This window comes from Engystomops pustulosus, chromosome 5 (genome assembly GCF_040894005.1).
Source record: "Engystomops pustulosus chromosome 5, aEngPut4.maternal, whole genome shotgun sequence".
NCBI lineage: Eukaryota > Metazoa > Chordata > Amphibia > Anura > Leptodactylidae > Engystomops > Engystomops pustulosus.
This window is the reverse complement of record NC_092415.1, coordinates 140,774,294-140,791,993: the sequence shown is the minus strand read 5'-3', so window position 1 is coordinate 140,791,993 and position 17,700 is coordinate 140,774,294. Positions and strand designations below refer to the sequence as shown.

At 37.4% G+C, this 17,700-nt stretch overlaps 1 protein-coding gene across 4 annotated transcripts in view; it reads left to right on the top strand.

Moving 5' to 3' along the window:
• PDE1C (phosphodiesterase 1C) overlaps positions 1 to 17,700 on the top strand; it is a 520,097-nt gene that overhangs the window by 374,859 nt on the left and 127,538 nt on the right. For all 4 annotated transcript variants that reach the window (XM_072153240.1, XM_072153239.1, XM_072153241.1 and 1 more), the window contains 3 exons: positions 9,798 to 9,911; positions 11,349 to 11,531; positions 12,984 to 13,050. In XM_072153240.1, coding sequence (XP_072009341.1) covers positions 9,798 to 9,911; positions 11,349 to 11,531; positions 12,984 to 13,050 — 364 coding nt within the window. The remainder of the gene's footprint in view (positions 1 to 9,797; positions 9,912 to 11,348; positions 11,532 to 12,983; positions 13,051 to 17,700) is intronic.

Below are 17,700 nucleotides of genomic sequence, written 5' to 3'. Positions count from 1 at the left end.
TAATGACATTTGCTTAATTAGATGGGGAAATTACATAGCCTCTTTTTATTATATTCTGCCATATGCAGTGATGATTTAATTAAACTTTTCAAGTGACACATAATTTAATGTGATTTTAATGAACCAGTTACCATACCACCGGTCAAAAAAATGACTGAAGATGAAATCTGCATAATTGTGCATAATTGTAATGCATAATTCTCCCATGTCATTCGGCTACAAGTCATTTTGGCTTTCTGGAGCATACATCATAAAATCACAGTATGCAGGAAATTTACTGAATATTACTTTTGGTCATCACAGCATTACCAGAATTGACTCATAATACCACCGAATACATGGGCTAGAAGTGCCTTGAACAGATTATAGTTAGTGAATGTCACATTGTTCTGTAAAAATATAATATATGTATGCAAAATAAATATGTACTTTATTATTATAGCAAACAAATCTTGCAAGTGTTGCTAAAATCTTCTTATGGGTGCGGTTATAGGGTGTGCGCCATTAGCAGTTACCTTTACCGTAGTGTCTAGGGTACCTAAAGACCCCCTGGCAAATTAGCAGGAAGAATCAGAAATGGTACAAGTTTTAAACTGCTTTTAGAACTTTTTAACCTATTCCAGGGAACAATGATTGCAGTTCAAAAAAAAAAAATCACAATATAGAATAAGTAGTTGCAGTACAAATAAGGCTATGTTTCTTTTTTGTAGTTCTTGTTTTATTAATTTAGAAGTGATTGCACACTTTTTGTGTAGCAATCCTCTACCCAGGGTCAGTTCCAGGTTACAGTAGGCCCCTGGGCGACAGACCCATTGGCAGTGAACTTATGTGGCGGCACTAAAAATTCACTAAAAAAGTGTCCTGTTTCCTAAAATATTCCCATCATATAAAACAGCCACCTCATGATTATTTTATATAAAGCGCCCCTTACACCTTATGAATTCATAAGATGCGGCCCCCCTCACCTCCATGGATTCCATATGTACAGCCTTATGTGGGCCCCCCCTAGCAGCTCTGGGCCCTGGCACTTGTCCAGGTTTGCCCAGTGCTGGCGCCAGTCCTGTCTCTACCATTTCCATTGAATGTTTCTTGGTCTCTTTATGGGGGAAGGGGGTTAGTCATTTGCCCCCACCTGGCTAACAATGTCTGCTGATAAAAGGTTACAAGTCCTTCCTATTTCACCTAAATTTAGCTTCCAGTGGGGCCCTGTACCTTAATTACAGCCATTTTTCTGATATGCAAATTAGCTTTTCTGACCCATGTCTGGCACCCTGAGAGAGGAGAAGATTTGGAGATACCAATGAGCCACGCCCCATTATTGTCTCTTCAAATCCCTGCTCTGCCTCCTTGTACTTAGGGATTGTCTGCTAATATTTAACTACAGACATATAAAGCTCTATGTACAGATGGGAAATATTGTGTCAATCTTTTTACACGGTGCCTTGTGTCACAATTATGACATGTGACCAGTGACATCATTGCAGGTCTCTCAGCCTTCTAAGAATAGTAAACTGTACACCATGTATGTGATGACATGAAATCACAACAGCCTCCATGGAGGATGGAGAGGAGTAAAAGTCCATGGAAGTGGCTGTGACTTCATGTGGTCAGATACATGTATGGGGTACAATTTGTTATTATTAAGAGGCATGAGATGATGTCACTCTGGTCACCTGACATGAACTGTGAACAGTAAGGATGCATAAGGCATAGGGAGGAGTAGATGGGAGGGGCTGGCTGAGCAGGACACGCCCCTCTCTGATGACAGGTAATACAAGATGAAAGGTGATTTGTGTGGATGTAAGCGAAACTATTTTTAACTAAAATAGGGGGACAGTCAGTTAGAGCTCTAAAGGAACCTGTCACTGACTGTATATGTGAAAATGTGGTGACAGGTTCCCTTTAACTGAGAAAGAAAGTAGTTTAAGAAACCAGACAAAATGGTGATAAATCCCACCTTATGTCTTGGGGTAGTGGACACTGATGGGCTACAGTAGTTATATACCCATATTAGGATGTTACCAGGAAATGCAGAGGTAAATTCTTTTATAAATTCTAGGCTTTGTTCCTCTTGATTTCTCTGTGATGAGTAGCACATTTAATGCGCTCAGATGATGCTCATGCCAGTTAAATGAAGTGAGGTGAGATGAGGCCACCGATAGACTGTAGTGATCACATGACAGCCATCACTTCCAGCCCAGACAAGAATACATTATTTCCTTTTTAGAATAATAATTGCTTAGAATGTTACCATGTACAATATTTCTTTTAATGTGAATGAGTTTAAGAAGCTGTATTGGTTGAATAGTTGTGATTGAGTTTTTGGGCTGCAATGACTTTATTTAGCTTGTCACATTTAATAAGGCTCCTTTGTGTCCCTCTGGTGTCTTTTATGTAATACAAGTGGCATGAAAATGAAAAATACATGCTTGAAGAACAAAAGAAAAGATAGATTCCTGTTTACAGCCCCGAGCGTATGTCTGGGCAGATTCGAGCACATTCACTACCTTAAACCATGAATGCTGCATTCTATAAAAACTTCTCGCTCTGAATTTATTTTCACATGCCTTTAGCCCTCTGGCTTACATCCCAAAAACTTTAGTTTGGTATAGTTTCCTAATGAGTGGTGAACTCTGTAATATACATGTTTTTCTGGCTTCATAAGACGTCTCACTTTGATTATTATGGACTTGTTGTTATAATAATCTGTGTTGTCTGGGCTTGAAATGAAACAGCAAAAATTAATGCTGGAAAGGAAAAGCTCCCAATGACGTGAGTAATATTTCTATGAAGCGGTGCTCAAGCTGTGGATATTGACTCTTCCAGCCGCCCGCTGCTCTTAAAATACTATTTAAGAAATGGAATCAATCACTGTTGTAACAATTGCTTGTCACACAAAGGCTTATATTAGCAAGTTGTAATTTCTCCTGGGTACTAGAAGATGGAGTTTTCATTTACTTAGTGATCATTCCTATATAAACAGTAACAGGTGGGACAGGGAACACTTTGCTTAATTGAAACAAAGGATTCTTATAGTGTGAAACAAACAGAATAGATAAATCAGGTGGCATCTCTGGGTTTGCAGATCCGAACAGTTATGACTCTGTAACTCTTATTGAACATCTGCTGTTTTCTCTGGACCAAATATCATCATTAGAGATTTTTTTTAATTTTGTAATTAATGAAATTATAGATTGAATTTGGAATGATGTGTTGTCCTTTTATCTATATTGTGTGAGACATAGGAAACCTATACAATTGATTATGGACTGAAATACCGAGGGGGCTGCTCACAGTTGCAGGCGGTTCTTCCAGAATCGTTGTTGAAAAGCAGAATACTAACCTGCATCCTAACCCTATAATTTAAACTGGATCAGCATTGAGAGGACCCCAACACACTCTAGGGTAAACCAGCACAGAGAAGTAGGCTCTCTTCTCTGGCATTTCAAGCAGAATGGTACATAGCTTTGTTTGAAACCATACTGAATCTGCCTCATACATAAGTCATGGGGTTAGGGGTTATGTAGTGAAACATAGTGGGTCAGCTCTGCATGGAAAACATCATTACAGGAGCCCCGCAGGGTTTGCATGGACTTGTAGTAGGTAACTATGATTCTGGGACTCTTGCTCCTGGGACAGCATCAGTCCATGAAATATGGTCTTATTTCACAAACCAATACCTTTTAATTAATTTAATAAATTTTTATAAAAACTGCCAGTTTATCTAATTAGGAAAGAAAGTAAAGTTTATCTATCGTATGAGATTTTCATATCATATCATTTGAGGTTTTGCTCATCATGGTTACACACCTATATTTCAACTACCTTAAGGTCCTTGCATGGAGAAATGCAGCAGATTTTTTACCTAGCTTTCCATACAAAAATCTGATGTGTATTATACTAGCTTTAAATGGTTCAGATGTCAAAACTGCTATGTACACTATGCTGAATGATATCACATAGAAATTGGCATGCAATGTGCTATGTTTATCTGCTGCTTTGGCTCTGCTGCAAATTTATCCTCTTCCTATGTGTATACACATGAGAATCCATAGAATCCAGGTGAAAATATGCTGTGGAGCTGCATGTTGACACATACATTTCTTTGCAGAAAATATTCACAACATTTATATGACCTTTATAGCAGCATTACACTACATGTGCCTTTACCTTACAAATACTGCCCCATCCACGTACATTGTAAACATTACACTAATATACTACTTTTGCTTACATAACTTTATTGGTCAGAAGCAGAGGGGTGAGCAGGTCCCTTGCAGGAGGCCAGATTGATGGTGAAGTAGTCACCATTGGTCATGTCCTCTCTCTGCTACGGTAACTCTGGACATGTCATCAGTACGTTTGCCTTATATGCTTAGAAACAATGTAGCAGCTACCTAAATTATTAACAGACCAGAAATGAATTTTTTGGGAGAAATTACTGTATGGAACTGGTCTGAGCTAGAAACAGAGGTATTAGAGCAATCCACTTTGATAATAATCCCATTGTCATAACACCTGCTCTTTAAAATAATAGCAAGTACAGATTCTGCTTATAACAGTTTGTATAGAAACTAGAACAAAATTTGCTCTTACATAGCAGTTAAATAGAACCTGTAAGGCAAATTAACCCCCCAAAGTAAATACATTTTCATAAACTCTCTTTATAAAGCATTGCCCCTATCCCTTCATTGTCCATCTACATGCCTATAAAAATGACCTCCAGCTTATTCATGAGTGGGAAGCACAGCCACACCCCCAGTACTTGTACTCCTGGTACTGGTGACCACGTCCCCTGCAGTCTATGTGTGTATGAGAGATACAACTGCTCCAGGATACAGGCATGTTATAGCAGAACATGTCAGTCACTTGTGTAGCTGATGTCTGTGTCTCACACATGTGAATAGAAGAACATGTCAGGTACTTGTCTAGCTAATGTCTGTGTCTCTCACATGTGTATAGCAGACCATGTCAGTCACTTGTATAGCTGATGTCTGTGTCTCACACATGCGTATAGGAGGAGAGAGCATGTCAGCTTATAAAGCACAGACACTAGCAATGCTTCACTATACATTACACACAGGCATGAGCAGGGGGAGGAGAAGGGAGGGTAACAGGGGTGACATCACTTTCTCTCTCTATGTGCTCAGAATAATTTACATAATAAAGAAAATATGATTTTACAATGATTAATGAATTAATTGACTAGATAAAGGCTGGGGTGGAAAATTACTGAGCTCCTCCAACAGGTAGTGGTGACAGAATTAGTTCCGGAGACATGATGACAGGTGTCCGTTAAACTTGGGCCCTGGGTACTGGCCCTAAATGGAATATGCCTATTGCATATATGAAATTATTAATTCTCTTTTTGGCCCCTATAATTGTACTGATATACAATTTTGCTATGCTTCATATCAACCTTGGGTTATTTTATATGAATGTATAGAAATGCTGTAGAATACAGAACATGATATTTATGATTTGCAAATTATTGTCGAGTAAAACATTTGATAGATCCAACAGTCCATTGCTGTATTTTTCTAAAAGAACAATTTTCAGTTTAATGTATGTCTGACACTCTTGTTGGTTCCTAACACAGCAATATGAAATGATTGCCTTAAGGGTGAGACTCTCTTTATTGGTTGTGTTCGACTTTATCTTTCCAGTAGATGGTGCTTCATATATACTTCATCTTGTGCACTGTGGTTCATTGAAAATTGTTCATGGAGATATCAGAAATAGGAACTTTACAATTGTTGTACTGTAATTATATGGTAATAAACTAAATACTAGTGACATCCCAATAATAATAATAATAATAATAATAATAATAGATTGTACCTGTGGTAAATTTAGAAAACTAGTCAATTAGAATTATTATAAACAGAATGTAATTTCCCCACATTTTGCATGAATATATATATATATATATATATATATATATATATATATATATATATATATATTAAAGTGTATTAGAGTGGTTATATCCAACAACTAATGTGTTGGACTGTAGAGGGAATGTTGTAAATTTTCATAGCGCGCTCAATTTTTTTGGTAGTATTAAAGTCACAACCAACTTTCCTCTTTTTTATACAAATAAACTATTTAATCTGCGGACATGCGCTGAATGGTATTTTTGTGATCTATACGCTCAAATCTTCATTGGATATATGCTTTTCGCTAAATGATAACTTTGGAACAACTGTATATAACATAAAAACTTTTACTTTGTTTATTTTTATGCAATAGGAGACTGAAAGTTGATAGTTTTATTAATATTGTTTCTTTATATAATTAACATAACTACAATGCAAAAAATATGACGTTTTTTGTAATTTTTTCCATTGTGTGCAAGTACATTTAAAAACTCCCCTACTGTCTCCCTGCAGCTCCTTCTGCATTCTGACTTCAACTGACATACTGGAGGGGGAACACTATGGGGCACATTTACTAACAACAGTGCATACTGCACTATATGCAGTTTGTGTAGTGTGCAGAGTGTGCCAGATTCAGGATTTCTGTCACACGTTCTGCCTGAATCTGGCAATCCCTGCACAGCTCCTACAAAGTGCCCACTTTTTTGATGCCCCTTTAACATGGGGCATGCAGCACATTTCTGTTGGACTTTGAATGTTAAATTTGGAGCACGGTCCAACTGAAACGCTCCCTAATTTGTGCAAGGAGTTTGCACTAGAAATAGCGTCCAAACGTGCAAAGTCTGACAGAAAACTGACATACGGCCCTTAGTAAATGTAAATATCTCCTGAACCATTGCATAGTTCTGGAGTAATATTAAAGAGGAGATTCTCCCCTTTAATATTGCATCAGGATTGTGTTTCTAGGAGAAACTGAACCTGAGATGTTTACTGTTACAGGAATGGAAAGGTGTATATAAAAATAGCTTTTTTATGACTTTAACTGTGGATATCTCAGTTTCTGAAACACAAAGCAATCCAGTGAGGAAATATGGCACCAGAACTTTGTTTCTAGGTGCCATGGTTCAGAAGATATAGACATTTGAAGTGGGCCATTCTCATGACTTCTATATACAAGCAATCTGCAAGGGGTATGTGCAGGATGTAATTAGGATGTACATAGCCGTTTAGCAGTCGAGAAGGAGTTAAATTAATTTGTTTCTTAAATCCACTCCTAAAATTGCTTTCAAAAACGGAATAAACAAAAACCTTCTAGTTTTCAATTATCTCAAAACTTTGACTGCACAATATTTCTAGTATACAAATGGAATATATGAAACATCCTGCTTGAAATGGCTTGTGAATATTTATAGCAAAATCAACCATAAAACTGTAGGAACCTTTAGTATACTTGTTTTTCAACTTTCCATGAGCTTTCAGTCCACTTAACCATCATATTGACACCTTCCTTATTGTCACCAGGGTCCAGCCAATTTTTAAAAGGGATCAGAGTAAACTAATAAACAAAATGCTGCTCAGCCGCCATCTTGTATACAAAATCCAAAATTTATGGGACTGCAGAGACGGCTGGAGCTTGGTATATATCTGAGGTTTGCAGGATAGAAGGAGGACACAGGATGGCTTAGTAAAGAGAGAGTTGAAATTTCATGCAGTTAGTGAGTCTAATAGGCTTGTTTAAAGAGTTGGATTTTAAGAGCACATTTATAACTTTGGAGGTTGGGTATTAGTCTAAGGGAAGGGCATTCCAGAGAACTGGTGCAGCTCCGAAGAAGTCCTGGAGACGTGCGCGAGAAGTTTGAATGAAGGTAGAGATTATTCTGACATTACTAGCAGATCGAAAAGCATAGGTTGGGCTTTTTGGATTAGGTAATTATTTTAAACTGTATACAGAGGAAGACGGGCAACCAGTGCAGTGACTGGCACAAACTGGAAGTATCCGTGTAGCGTTAGGTCTGAAAGACAAGCCTGGATGCTGCATTAAGAATAGATTGGATAGAAATAGTTAAATGAGTGGAAGATCAATTAGTTAGGAGTTACAACAGTCTAGTTGAGCGTGAATTAGAGCAACAATTGGCATTTTAGAGGTATCAATTGTAAGAAATGGGCAGATTCCGTAGATATGTTTCTGATATGCATGCAGCAACAGTGAGCAAGAGATTAAATATGTGATGCAAAGGAGAGGTCAATGCAAAAGACAGTGGGTCTGCTGCCTCAGTTAGGACAGAAAAGGGTCAAATGTTAGAGAAAGAATCAGACACCTGCAATACAAAGGTAAATAACAGATATATACCATTGTAGAGGCTCATCTTCACTAAAGACAGGTTCCTAAAGCAAATTACAGCTGCAGTGCAAACATGCCTTTGTACATTTTGTAAGCATTTTGTTTGCAATATAATTATAAGTTTTAACTTACCTGTCTCCTGGCCAGTATTATGTGCTGAGTCCTGGGGTTTGCTTTGGTGTGGATGCATTTGAAAAAAACCCAACTTGTCTGTAATGCTCAATCACTCCTCAGCTCTCAGTCCCAACCTTCTGCTTGTGTACAACCTACTCATGACCCTGTGTGAGTGAAGGAGCAGGAGGGAGGAGTTGTACGCAAGCAGAGAGGTGGGGGCTGATAGTTGAGGAGTGAGTAGCACATACAAGACAAGTGATTTTTTCATCCCCCAGAACTCAGCACAGGATTTCATTCCCTGGGACTCAGCACAGGATTCTGGCAGGGAGCCAGGTAAGTTAAACCCACAATTATACTGTAATCACAATGCTCAAAAAAGGGTAAAGGCATCTTTGCACTGCAAGTGTAATGGGCTTTTGCAACATGTCTTCAGTGAAAATGAGGTCTCTGGTGACGGTTTCCCTTTAAAAGTGTGAAGATGCATTTTTTTCTGCCTTGTGCTAGATATTTTTATAAATAAATCTTTATTGTATCAAAAATATAAACATACATACAAACTTGGTTACACATAAAATTACAATATATCACACTACATAAATACCTTTAATCTTACATTTTTCAACAGAACCCCACATCTGCCTTTATCAATAATCTTTAGGAAAGGTGATCAATGTTAGAGATTAGTCGGATTCTGACCCATTGGTTGCCTGAAACTTAGGCAGGTGCCATTTCACTTGACAGAATAATGAAGTCACAGTTATTCCACTCATGGCAGTCAATCTGAGTGCTTTGTTGGATGCTAAGAGACTGCTGTGTTTATCTAAGTGCTGAGGTTTCTTCTCTTAGCAGATCCCAGACAAAGTCTTGATGGAGTATGAAAACAAAAAGGTGCACATGCTGTAAATGACTTGTGAAAAGTTATCTGGTCATGATGCTAGAAGAACCGATCCCTAAATATACCACTTCTGGTCAGACTTTCTTTAGCTAGACCTGGGGTGTAATGATGTATATGAGCCATAGACTGTAGTCAAGCAAGGAAGGCCCTGGGGTACATTTCTCTTCAGCACAGTGCTATGTTCAAGAAAATTATACAATTCATTTTTTGAATACTGTCAGTATAACACCGTGGTGATGGTGTAGGGACCTTAAAACTCATGACACATTCCCTTTTAAAATGGTCTATTGATCTACAATGAAGTGGGAACAGATATTTTTGCTTATATTACAGGCAATGTGCAGTCATTTGTAATAACATTATGTAGTAATTACATTTAAAGCCCAATATTTTAATTATACCAATAATTCACTCACACATAATTATAACACTTTTCTGAGAATATTCTTAATGCAGTTCATTTGCCATTCAATAAATGTAGATGTAGAGCAGAGTTTTAATAATTAAAATCTAATAAGCTTTTACATCTATAGAGAGTCTGATGTGTTTCCTTTTATATGACCTGCAGGTTACGATGTCTGGTCAAACAGCTGGAAAGAGGGGAAGCTTCTGTGGTAGACCTGAAAAAGAATCTGGAATATGCAGCAACTGTCCTGGAGTCAGTTTATATTGATGAGACAAGGTGAGTAAGGCTCAGATGTTCTTATAAAGAATTCTCAAATACCAAGCTTCTACCTTGAGAGTTTCTATAGATCCAGTTTCTTTGCAAAGGTAAGTAGATCAACAGTACTTTAAGTACTTTAAATAAACAATAAAGTTTGGTATTTTTGGCCCAACTCTTTTCTTTTTTCTGTCACTCCTGTTGGTCACCGTACACACTGTCTCGTTTCAGTTGCAGTTCCCTGGTTTGCAGATCCAGTTTAGGCCCTTTCGGAGATTATACTATGGATCTGTTCTCCTTGTTAAAGTCTCCGAAAGGGATAAAACTGGATCAGTGAACCAGGGTGCTGCAACTGTTTTCCTGAGAGGGTGTGTATGCTGTCCAACAGTAGAGATGGAGGAAAGAAAGGAGTCTGGTCAAAAATAGCTCTTTAAAAGTACTACTTACAACCTACTGACCTACTTACAGAGAATCTGGATCTTTTGTAACTCTTGAGGTAGAAGCTTGATATTTGATACATTTTCTTGTAACTTTTTGTGTAGGTTGGACTTGCTTTCAAGCTGCAGCTCTCTTGATTTTCACCACTGTTGTTTCCATATGTTCTTTTATGCTTCTATAGTCTAATTCTATGTTAATAGGGTTTTCCAGGAATCTTTTTATTTATGGCTGGGGGTCTTGTATACAGAGGCAGGCGTTGCTATATGATCACTGCCGCGCTTCTCCTACAGCATTAGATTAAAGCTATAGCAGGTGCGCTGCTGTAATTAGGATTGCATCACCGGCCTCTGTAACAAATCCGAGGCCAGCATATAAGCAAATAGTAATTCCTGGACTACCCTTTTAAAATTACTAAGTACCACAATTAATACCATTATTATAAAGTAAATAAAGGTATGTATCAGAAAAATGTTAGATCAATGTTACAAACACATTCTGAAATAATGTAATGAGCAAGGTTGTGTTCACATTGCTACCACTAAAACCACTAAAGGGGGCAGTACTTAAAGGGGTGTTCCCATTTGAGTAAATTAACGTTATTGTTTGTATGATAAAAAGTTATATCATTTTCCAATATCCTTTGTGTATCAATTCTTCACAGATTTCCAGATCTCTGCTTGCTGTCAATCTATAGAAAGCTTCTATGTTTACCTCCAGTGGACAGAAATGTGACCATGGTCACACAGGTGCACGGCTCGTTATATCACAGAGAGTAATCAGAGCTGTGTGTTATAATGAGCCGCGCACCTGTGTATCCACTGGAAATAAACATAGAAGCTTTCTATGGAATGACAGCAAGCGGAGATTTGGAAAACCATGAGGAATTGATACAGAAAGTATTTTGGAAAATTGTATAACTTTTCAGCATACAAACATTACTATCAAATTGCTGAAATGGGATTACCCCTTTAAGTCAGTTGAAACCTTCTACAACATAACAATGTATATTGTCTTTTCCAGACGTCTACTGGATACAGAAGATGAACTCAGTGACATCCGGTCAGATTCAGTTCCCTCAGAAGTCCGAGACTGGCTCGCTTCTACATTTACCAGGCAAATGGGGATGATGTTAAAGAGAACAGAGGAGAAGCCAAGGTTTAGAAGCATTGTACATGCAGTACAGGCTGGGATATTTGTGGAAAGGTAAGAAAAAGTTGCAAATGTTCAGATATTTAACATTAATTCAGAATTGAGATTGTATATTTTCCTTTCAGATTTATACTATGAAATATACAGTATGTACTATAAATGACAACACAGGCTGGAGCCATATCCCTGGAGAAATGTAACAGCTTATTTTTCCCTATTACACACAAATACTCATAAAATAAAATTGTGTAAATTATGTGAAACTATGCCCTTTGAACAGTTGATACAAAAGTAAACAAAAGTAAACCATATGGCACAACCACTTACGCAAATCCATGTTTTTTTACATTTTGGCTTAATCTTTTGCTAAATAATTTATGTAGTGGTGGAATCTAATGTGTTTTTTCTAGTTAAACTTGTATGTAACTTGTATCTTAAGACTGTGTAAGCATACCTCCCAAAGGTCCATTGCAGTCTCCATAAGGAGAACTCTTAGTTCCGACCCTAGTCTAAGCCTCTCACCCAGCCAAACCAGTTCCCTACTTTTTGGCTAAAAGAAGAACATGAGAAACAGCATGAAACTCCACTATGTGAAATCTGGACAGGATAAGTCTCCCACAAAATGGCTGTGTGTACCAGAAAGAGCCTGGAGTTCAGAATACAAGAATACAAGTAAAGTGCATTTATGTAAGGAGGTGTGCATTAAAATAGTAGCAAAGAGGATATATTGAGTCACAGTCTAATTAAACATTTAAAAATTGATTTGCTAAATGAACTGATGTACTGAGGTAGGAATGCAAAAGAGATAAGCTGCAGGAAACTTTCATAAATAGGAATTGCCCAAAAAGAAGAAAATAACTGGAAAGTGAATTTCCTTTCTTTGTCTTCTTGTGCTTAGCCTACATTCCAGGTACCACAGGTCTGAGTTTCTCACTGCAGGAATTTCTATATGTAATAAAAATATAAATTTCACAGATAAAAATATATGATATGCCTTAAAGTTAAACCTTTTTAGTAAATTCAATACAACGTTAAGTGACAATGATTAGCAACTGAAAACCTGATACCAGGGCTAAATGCACACAACTGGAAATGCAACCCATGGAAGGTTCGGGCCAGCTGGAGATGTGAGGTGTGAGCTCCATAGGAGCCTGGCATCTGTGCCACAAATTTGGGCAAGAATAGGACCCACATAGGTGACACAGAGGGGTGCTTCTGACACCGTGGTTGTGTCAGTGGTGGCCATGAGCTGGCCACAGTTTGTCCTCCAGTTCACGGTTGACAAAAACAATCAAAAACTGTTGAGGCCTAAATTACACATCAGGTGGTATCTGATTATCAAGTTTCTGTTGTTTGTAGGACCCTTTTTTATTATGGACTTCAGATTCTTGTTCTAGATTTGTTATTACTGGTATAATGCATGTATGTATATGTACAATAGTTCAGTTTATTAACTGTGTGATTAAATGTGGAACAAAATAATAAAGCAATGATTTCTTTCTTTAGGATGTACAGACGAACGTCAAACATGGTTGGGCTGAGTTATCCCCCAGCTGTCATTGCTGTTTTAAAGGTAAGTACCACTTATATTACATATACAGTCAAATCTTCTGAGACTATTTTAAAAGAAATGTAATACTGTTTATGAATTTTCTATATTCGGATTTAAAGAATAAGTAAGGTGAATTTAATGCTTAGCTCAGTGACATTAGACAATGATTTTACATTTAACTCTCACTTCCAAGTTGATTTTCTGGATGATACTACCACAATATCATCCAGAAATAGGGATGAGACATGAACTAGAAGTAGTTCATCTGCATGAAAAGATACTGGTAGTAGTTTATTGGGTCAATTTCTGCTGAGATATTTCTTATTAGCTAAATCCTGACCCCATGTTATGTACGTAATTTTGTGCCCCAGTAAACAAGAGTGTATGAATAAGTAGGAAGAGGGATATGATTAAAATGTGACATCAAAGGGTGGTGCAAATATATTACAGCCTCATCAGCCATCATGTTATATTTGGTACAATTTTAGACTGTATGGCCTAGTTTACCATGTCAAAAAATAGAAAAATATAATCACATATAACATTATTTTTATATTGCATTATCTGTTACAATACTGAGTTTAGTTTCTGTTCAATTTATTTCTTCTAATCATTACCTCAAAAGTTTTAATTCCACCCCAGTTTTAAATCCACTGGGGTGGATTTATCAAAAGTGTCATAAGGTAACACAGTGCCGAGTTAGAGTTGATAGTCTTATGCTACACAAGATTCATATAATAGTCTGATGCAGAATAATAAATCCGTGCTAGTACAAGACTGTCTAGTCGTACTCTGCACCTCCTATTAGCTGGCTTATGTTACAGCCAAAATTCTGTCAGGTCAGCGGTATTTTTGGCACTGGAATTTTTACTGTGAGGCCATGCCCCTTTTCATATGCCACGCACATTTGTTATACTAGTCGTAGGAGAGCCTGAAAACTCTAAAACCCTCATAAATGAGGCAAAGACAGTTTTCTATATTCAGATTAATAAACCTGCCCCAATGTCTTCAGCCAGGAGCTGTGTCTGGTATTCTCTAACATTCCTGTGTTATCACCAGCAAGGGATGTTGCTCCTCTCCCTCTTCCCTGCAGCTCTGCCTCTGTGTATATCACAGGCTCACCAGGCAGTTAGTGCATGGTTAGTGTAAGCTTCAAGTATAGGATGCTTGTAAAGTACAGATTAATAAATCACCAGTAAGTAAAGGAAAAATTGTGGGACACTTCCAAATATATATTTAGGGGAAATGGCCTTAGTAAAGTTGAGCTTGGAGGGTGTACATGGGTAACCCTTAGAAATAGCATTGATTTCCACCCTATAGTCATATAGTGAAATCTGAGCACATGCAATGCAATGCAATCAGTGGCAGTCTTTACATAATAGTAATTGAGATGAAATCAATATTTGAGAAAGGCAAATGTCTTGTGTTGAGATTAACCTTTGAAACCTTTGTTTTACACAATTTGTAGTCTGTAAAAGAACATTACTGTCAGAAATCATTGATCAATTCAGTCATTTATTTGGAAAAATGTGAATTCACTTAGGAGCTGTCTTTTCCTGCATAATAGCACTGGTTCAACAATACATTAAAATCTTAAAGAAGTTTACAGCCAATATCTGTACCCATTGAACAATGACTCAGACTGGCTAAATAATAATCATAAATCCAGATCGATATAGTATCATGATTGGGCTGACAATCCACCCTGAGGTGTATTTGATTGCAATTCTATCAATTGTTATGCTAATGAACCGAATTCATCTCTCCTGACATGTTTGTTTTAGGAAATGATGGCATCTCCAATGGTATAACTCTTTCCCTTGTTTATACAAAACATTTCTAAAGAACCAATAAATAAGTCATTTGACATAAAAAATAGAAATAACTTTTATGAGATTGTTAATGAAACTATGAAATGACATGATAATGGTATTAAAAACAAGTTAATGACATAGAGGAGAAGAGCTCAGCCCGGAGGGGAGGGTGAAAAAACTGTAAACCAAAAACATATATAGGCCAATGTAATAAGAATAGGAGTATAGGAATTCAATACATTCAATAAAGTTATAGCCTTTAACAAATCAGAAGTCCACAATCAAATTATCCTAAGTAGAGACAAGAGCTCAATATGTGATAGCTTACAGCAATAAAAGACATAAATTCAAGCGGTAGCCCTTAAAGAGTAACTTTAGGTTCTAAAGGTTCTTTTATTTTCACAAATCAATAGCTCTTGGGGTGTAAAGTAACTTTCCCTTTTATCTTTATTACCTATATGCAGTAGTTTCTTTGCTATAGCCCTCAAATTACCTCATTATTGCAATGGCTGCCTCCTCTCCATGTGCTAATAAGCCCTATGAATCCGTGCATTGTTAACACCATGGATTCATGGGAGGGAAGGAGATGCTGCTCCCTGCTCACAGTGGAAGAGGTCATGTTTCAGTAAATGTAGCAGAGCTAGAAGTTTTCAGAACAGTGAATTTAGAAGTCTCCTGCACAGAATAGTGAGGTACAAGATCTTCCCTATTCCCTATCAGTCCCTCCATCCAAGGCTGTGATTCTACAGAAGTTTCTCTGTCTGTCTCTGCCCTTCTCACTGCTCCCTTGCCCCACCTTGTCATTGGCAGTATCAACTTTGTGTAGATAAGCTATCAACTCTTACTGCTCACACAGCACAGGCATAGACTGCATGTAATTGGTTTACTAATGATTTCTACCACTTATTACATGTTCCCTGCTCCTCCATGTGATGAAAACTGGTAGGCTAGTCACCACATACATCCTGAAAATATGCTGTGCAGTGTTCAGTAGATTTACTTGTGGGAAACTATATGGATTTAATGCTAAATTACTTTGAGAGAGAACACAGGGCATCATGGGGTCTGTGGCAAGCTAACTTGCCTCAGCTTGAGGGCATAGACTGACAGATATTAGTCTCCGCCCACTTCACCTCTGGTGGGAAATATTTTTGTCAAACACTTTCAGAACACAAACTGCCATAGCTTTGGAAAGAAAATGACGAGTAGCACAAAGTAGGCATCGTTCTGTTTGCTTTCAAAGGGGGAATCACATTTAATAATTTGGTAAAATCACCATAGCTTTACAGTTACGCTTTAAGTAGTAACACACATAACCATGCCCGTATCTCTGGCCCCAATCTTCTGGAATGATGTTGCCCTAAGCTATAACACCTTAGTCAGAGTAGAGTCTTCCTAACCTCAGATCTATATGTATATATATACTCATAAATATTACCAAAAATGAGAACTCGGAATTACTAGCCTCCTGTCAAATGCTTATTTAGTTAGTCCATCACTACAGAACTGATTGGACGGTATCCGTTTGTGTGTGACACACATACTCAACTGGGTACATCCAGTTGCCAATTGTAGAAAGAAGGCCAAAGTTGAGAAAGAAAGAACAAGAACTGCTGCATCTGCACAATACTGTAGTAGTGTAGCACTAGCTACTAGCAGACAGGTGACCCCATTAAGACTCACTCATCATTGTGCATTAGCTCATATTTACCCATTTTTTCCCTTTTTTTACTAAATTGATCAGCTCATATTTGTCTTCAAAACCAGAGAATTTTACCCCATCACATCACTGGCTCCAGTCCTCAACCTAAGGTCAATGCTTGCATTTTGATGTACATAATGAGGGAGATTATCTGTTTGTGGCAGAATTGTGCTGTAATTTGCACCATAAAAGCGTCCTCTAACACTAAAACGAAGGGGATCATTTTTCTTAACTCTATTTGTTTTGCCTTGTTTTGTCGTTTTTCTGTCTGCTTCTTTGGTAATTTATCAATCTCACTTTACTTGTGTTTAATGGGTTTTTTCAGATCTCTTTTTGAGACATTTATTACATAAGTTGCACATATTTGCATTAAAAAGTCTTGCAGTTGGCTGTCCAATAAATATCCCCCTTTCCTTATACCGTGCATTTGGTTATATTGTCTGCATATTGCAGCTGAAAGACAGCTTTTTTTGGTTAAAAAATAAAACAACTGTCTTTCCAAAAATAGAAAAGAAATTGCAATCAGTTTTGTCCATTTGCACAACTTTGGATGTGTCTAAATAAAGCATTTTAGATCCCAAATGGTTTTTTAAAAATGCCTTCGAAAATGCTGTCGAAAATAAACTTTTGAATTTTTTGCAACCTTAAATTTTTTTCAAGGTTGTGGAGTTAGACAGGTCAGTCTTGTCTAGCATTTGCGACTTTTTGTGACTTTTTAAAACAGTCCCAGATATAAACAATGGATCCATTGAAAAATAGTGCACCTTGAGTTGTGTTGCAAATGTGAAAAAGTGGCAAAAAATGTGCAAAAAAGTCTCTGTGCCTCTGAAAGTCCCAGCATTCAGACCCGCTTCACAAATCAACACTTACAGCACAATCTCTTTATGACCCACTCTTTGGTCGACCCCGTCCCACTGAATGTAGAGCCTCTTTATTGTGTTTTCATCAGAATTTCTACAATATGCTAAAAATGCAAGAGTGTGCCACTGAGTAGGGCCTGGTTCTCTTCTGTTTACTACATATGATTTATTTCTTTGTTTTTGTTCTTATAAATGGCATATGAAAAGATTCTACTATAAGTCTGAATAAGTCTGAGAGTCATATGAAAAAAGGCCAGTGTAACATTTTTTGGAACGCTATGTTGCATGGTCCATA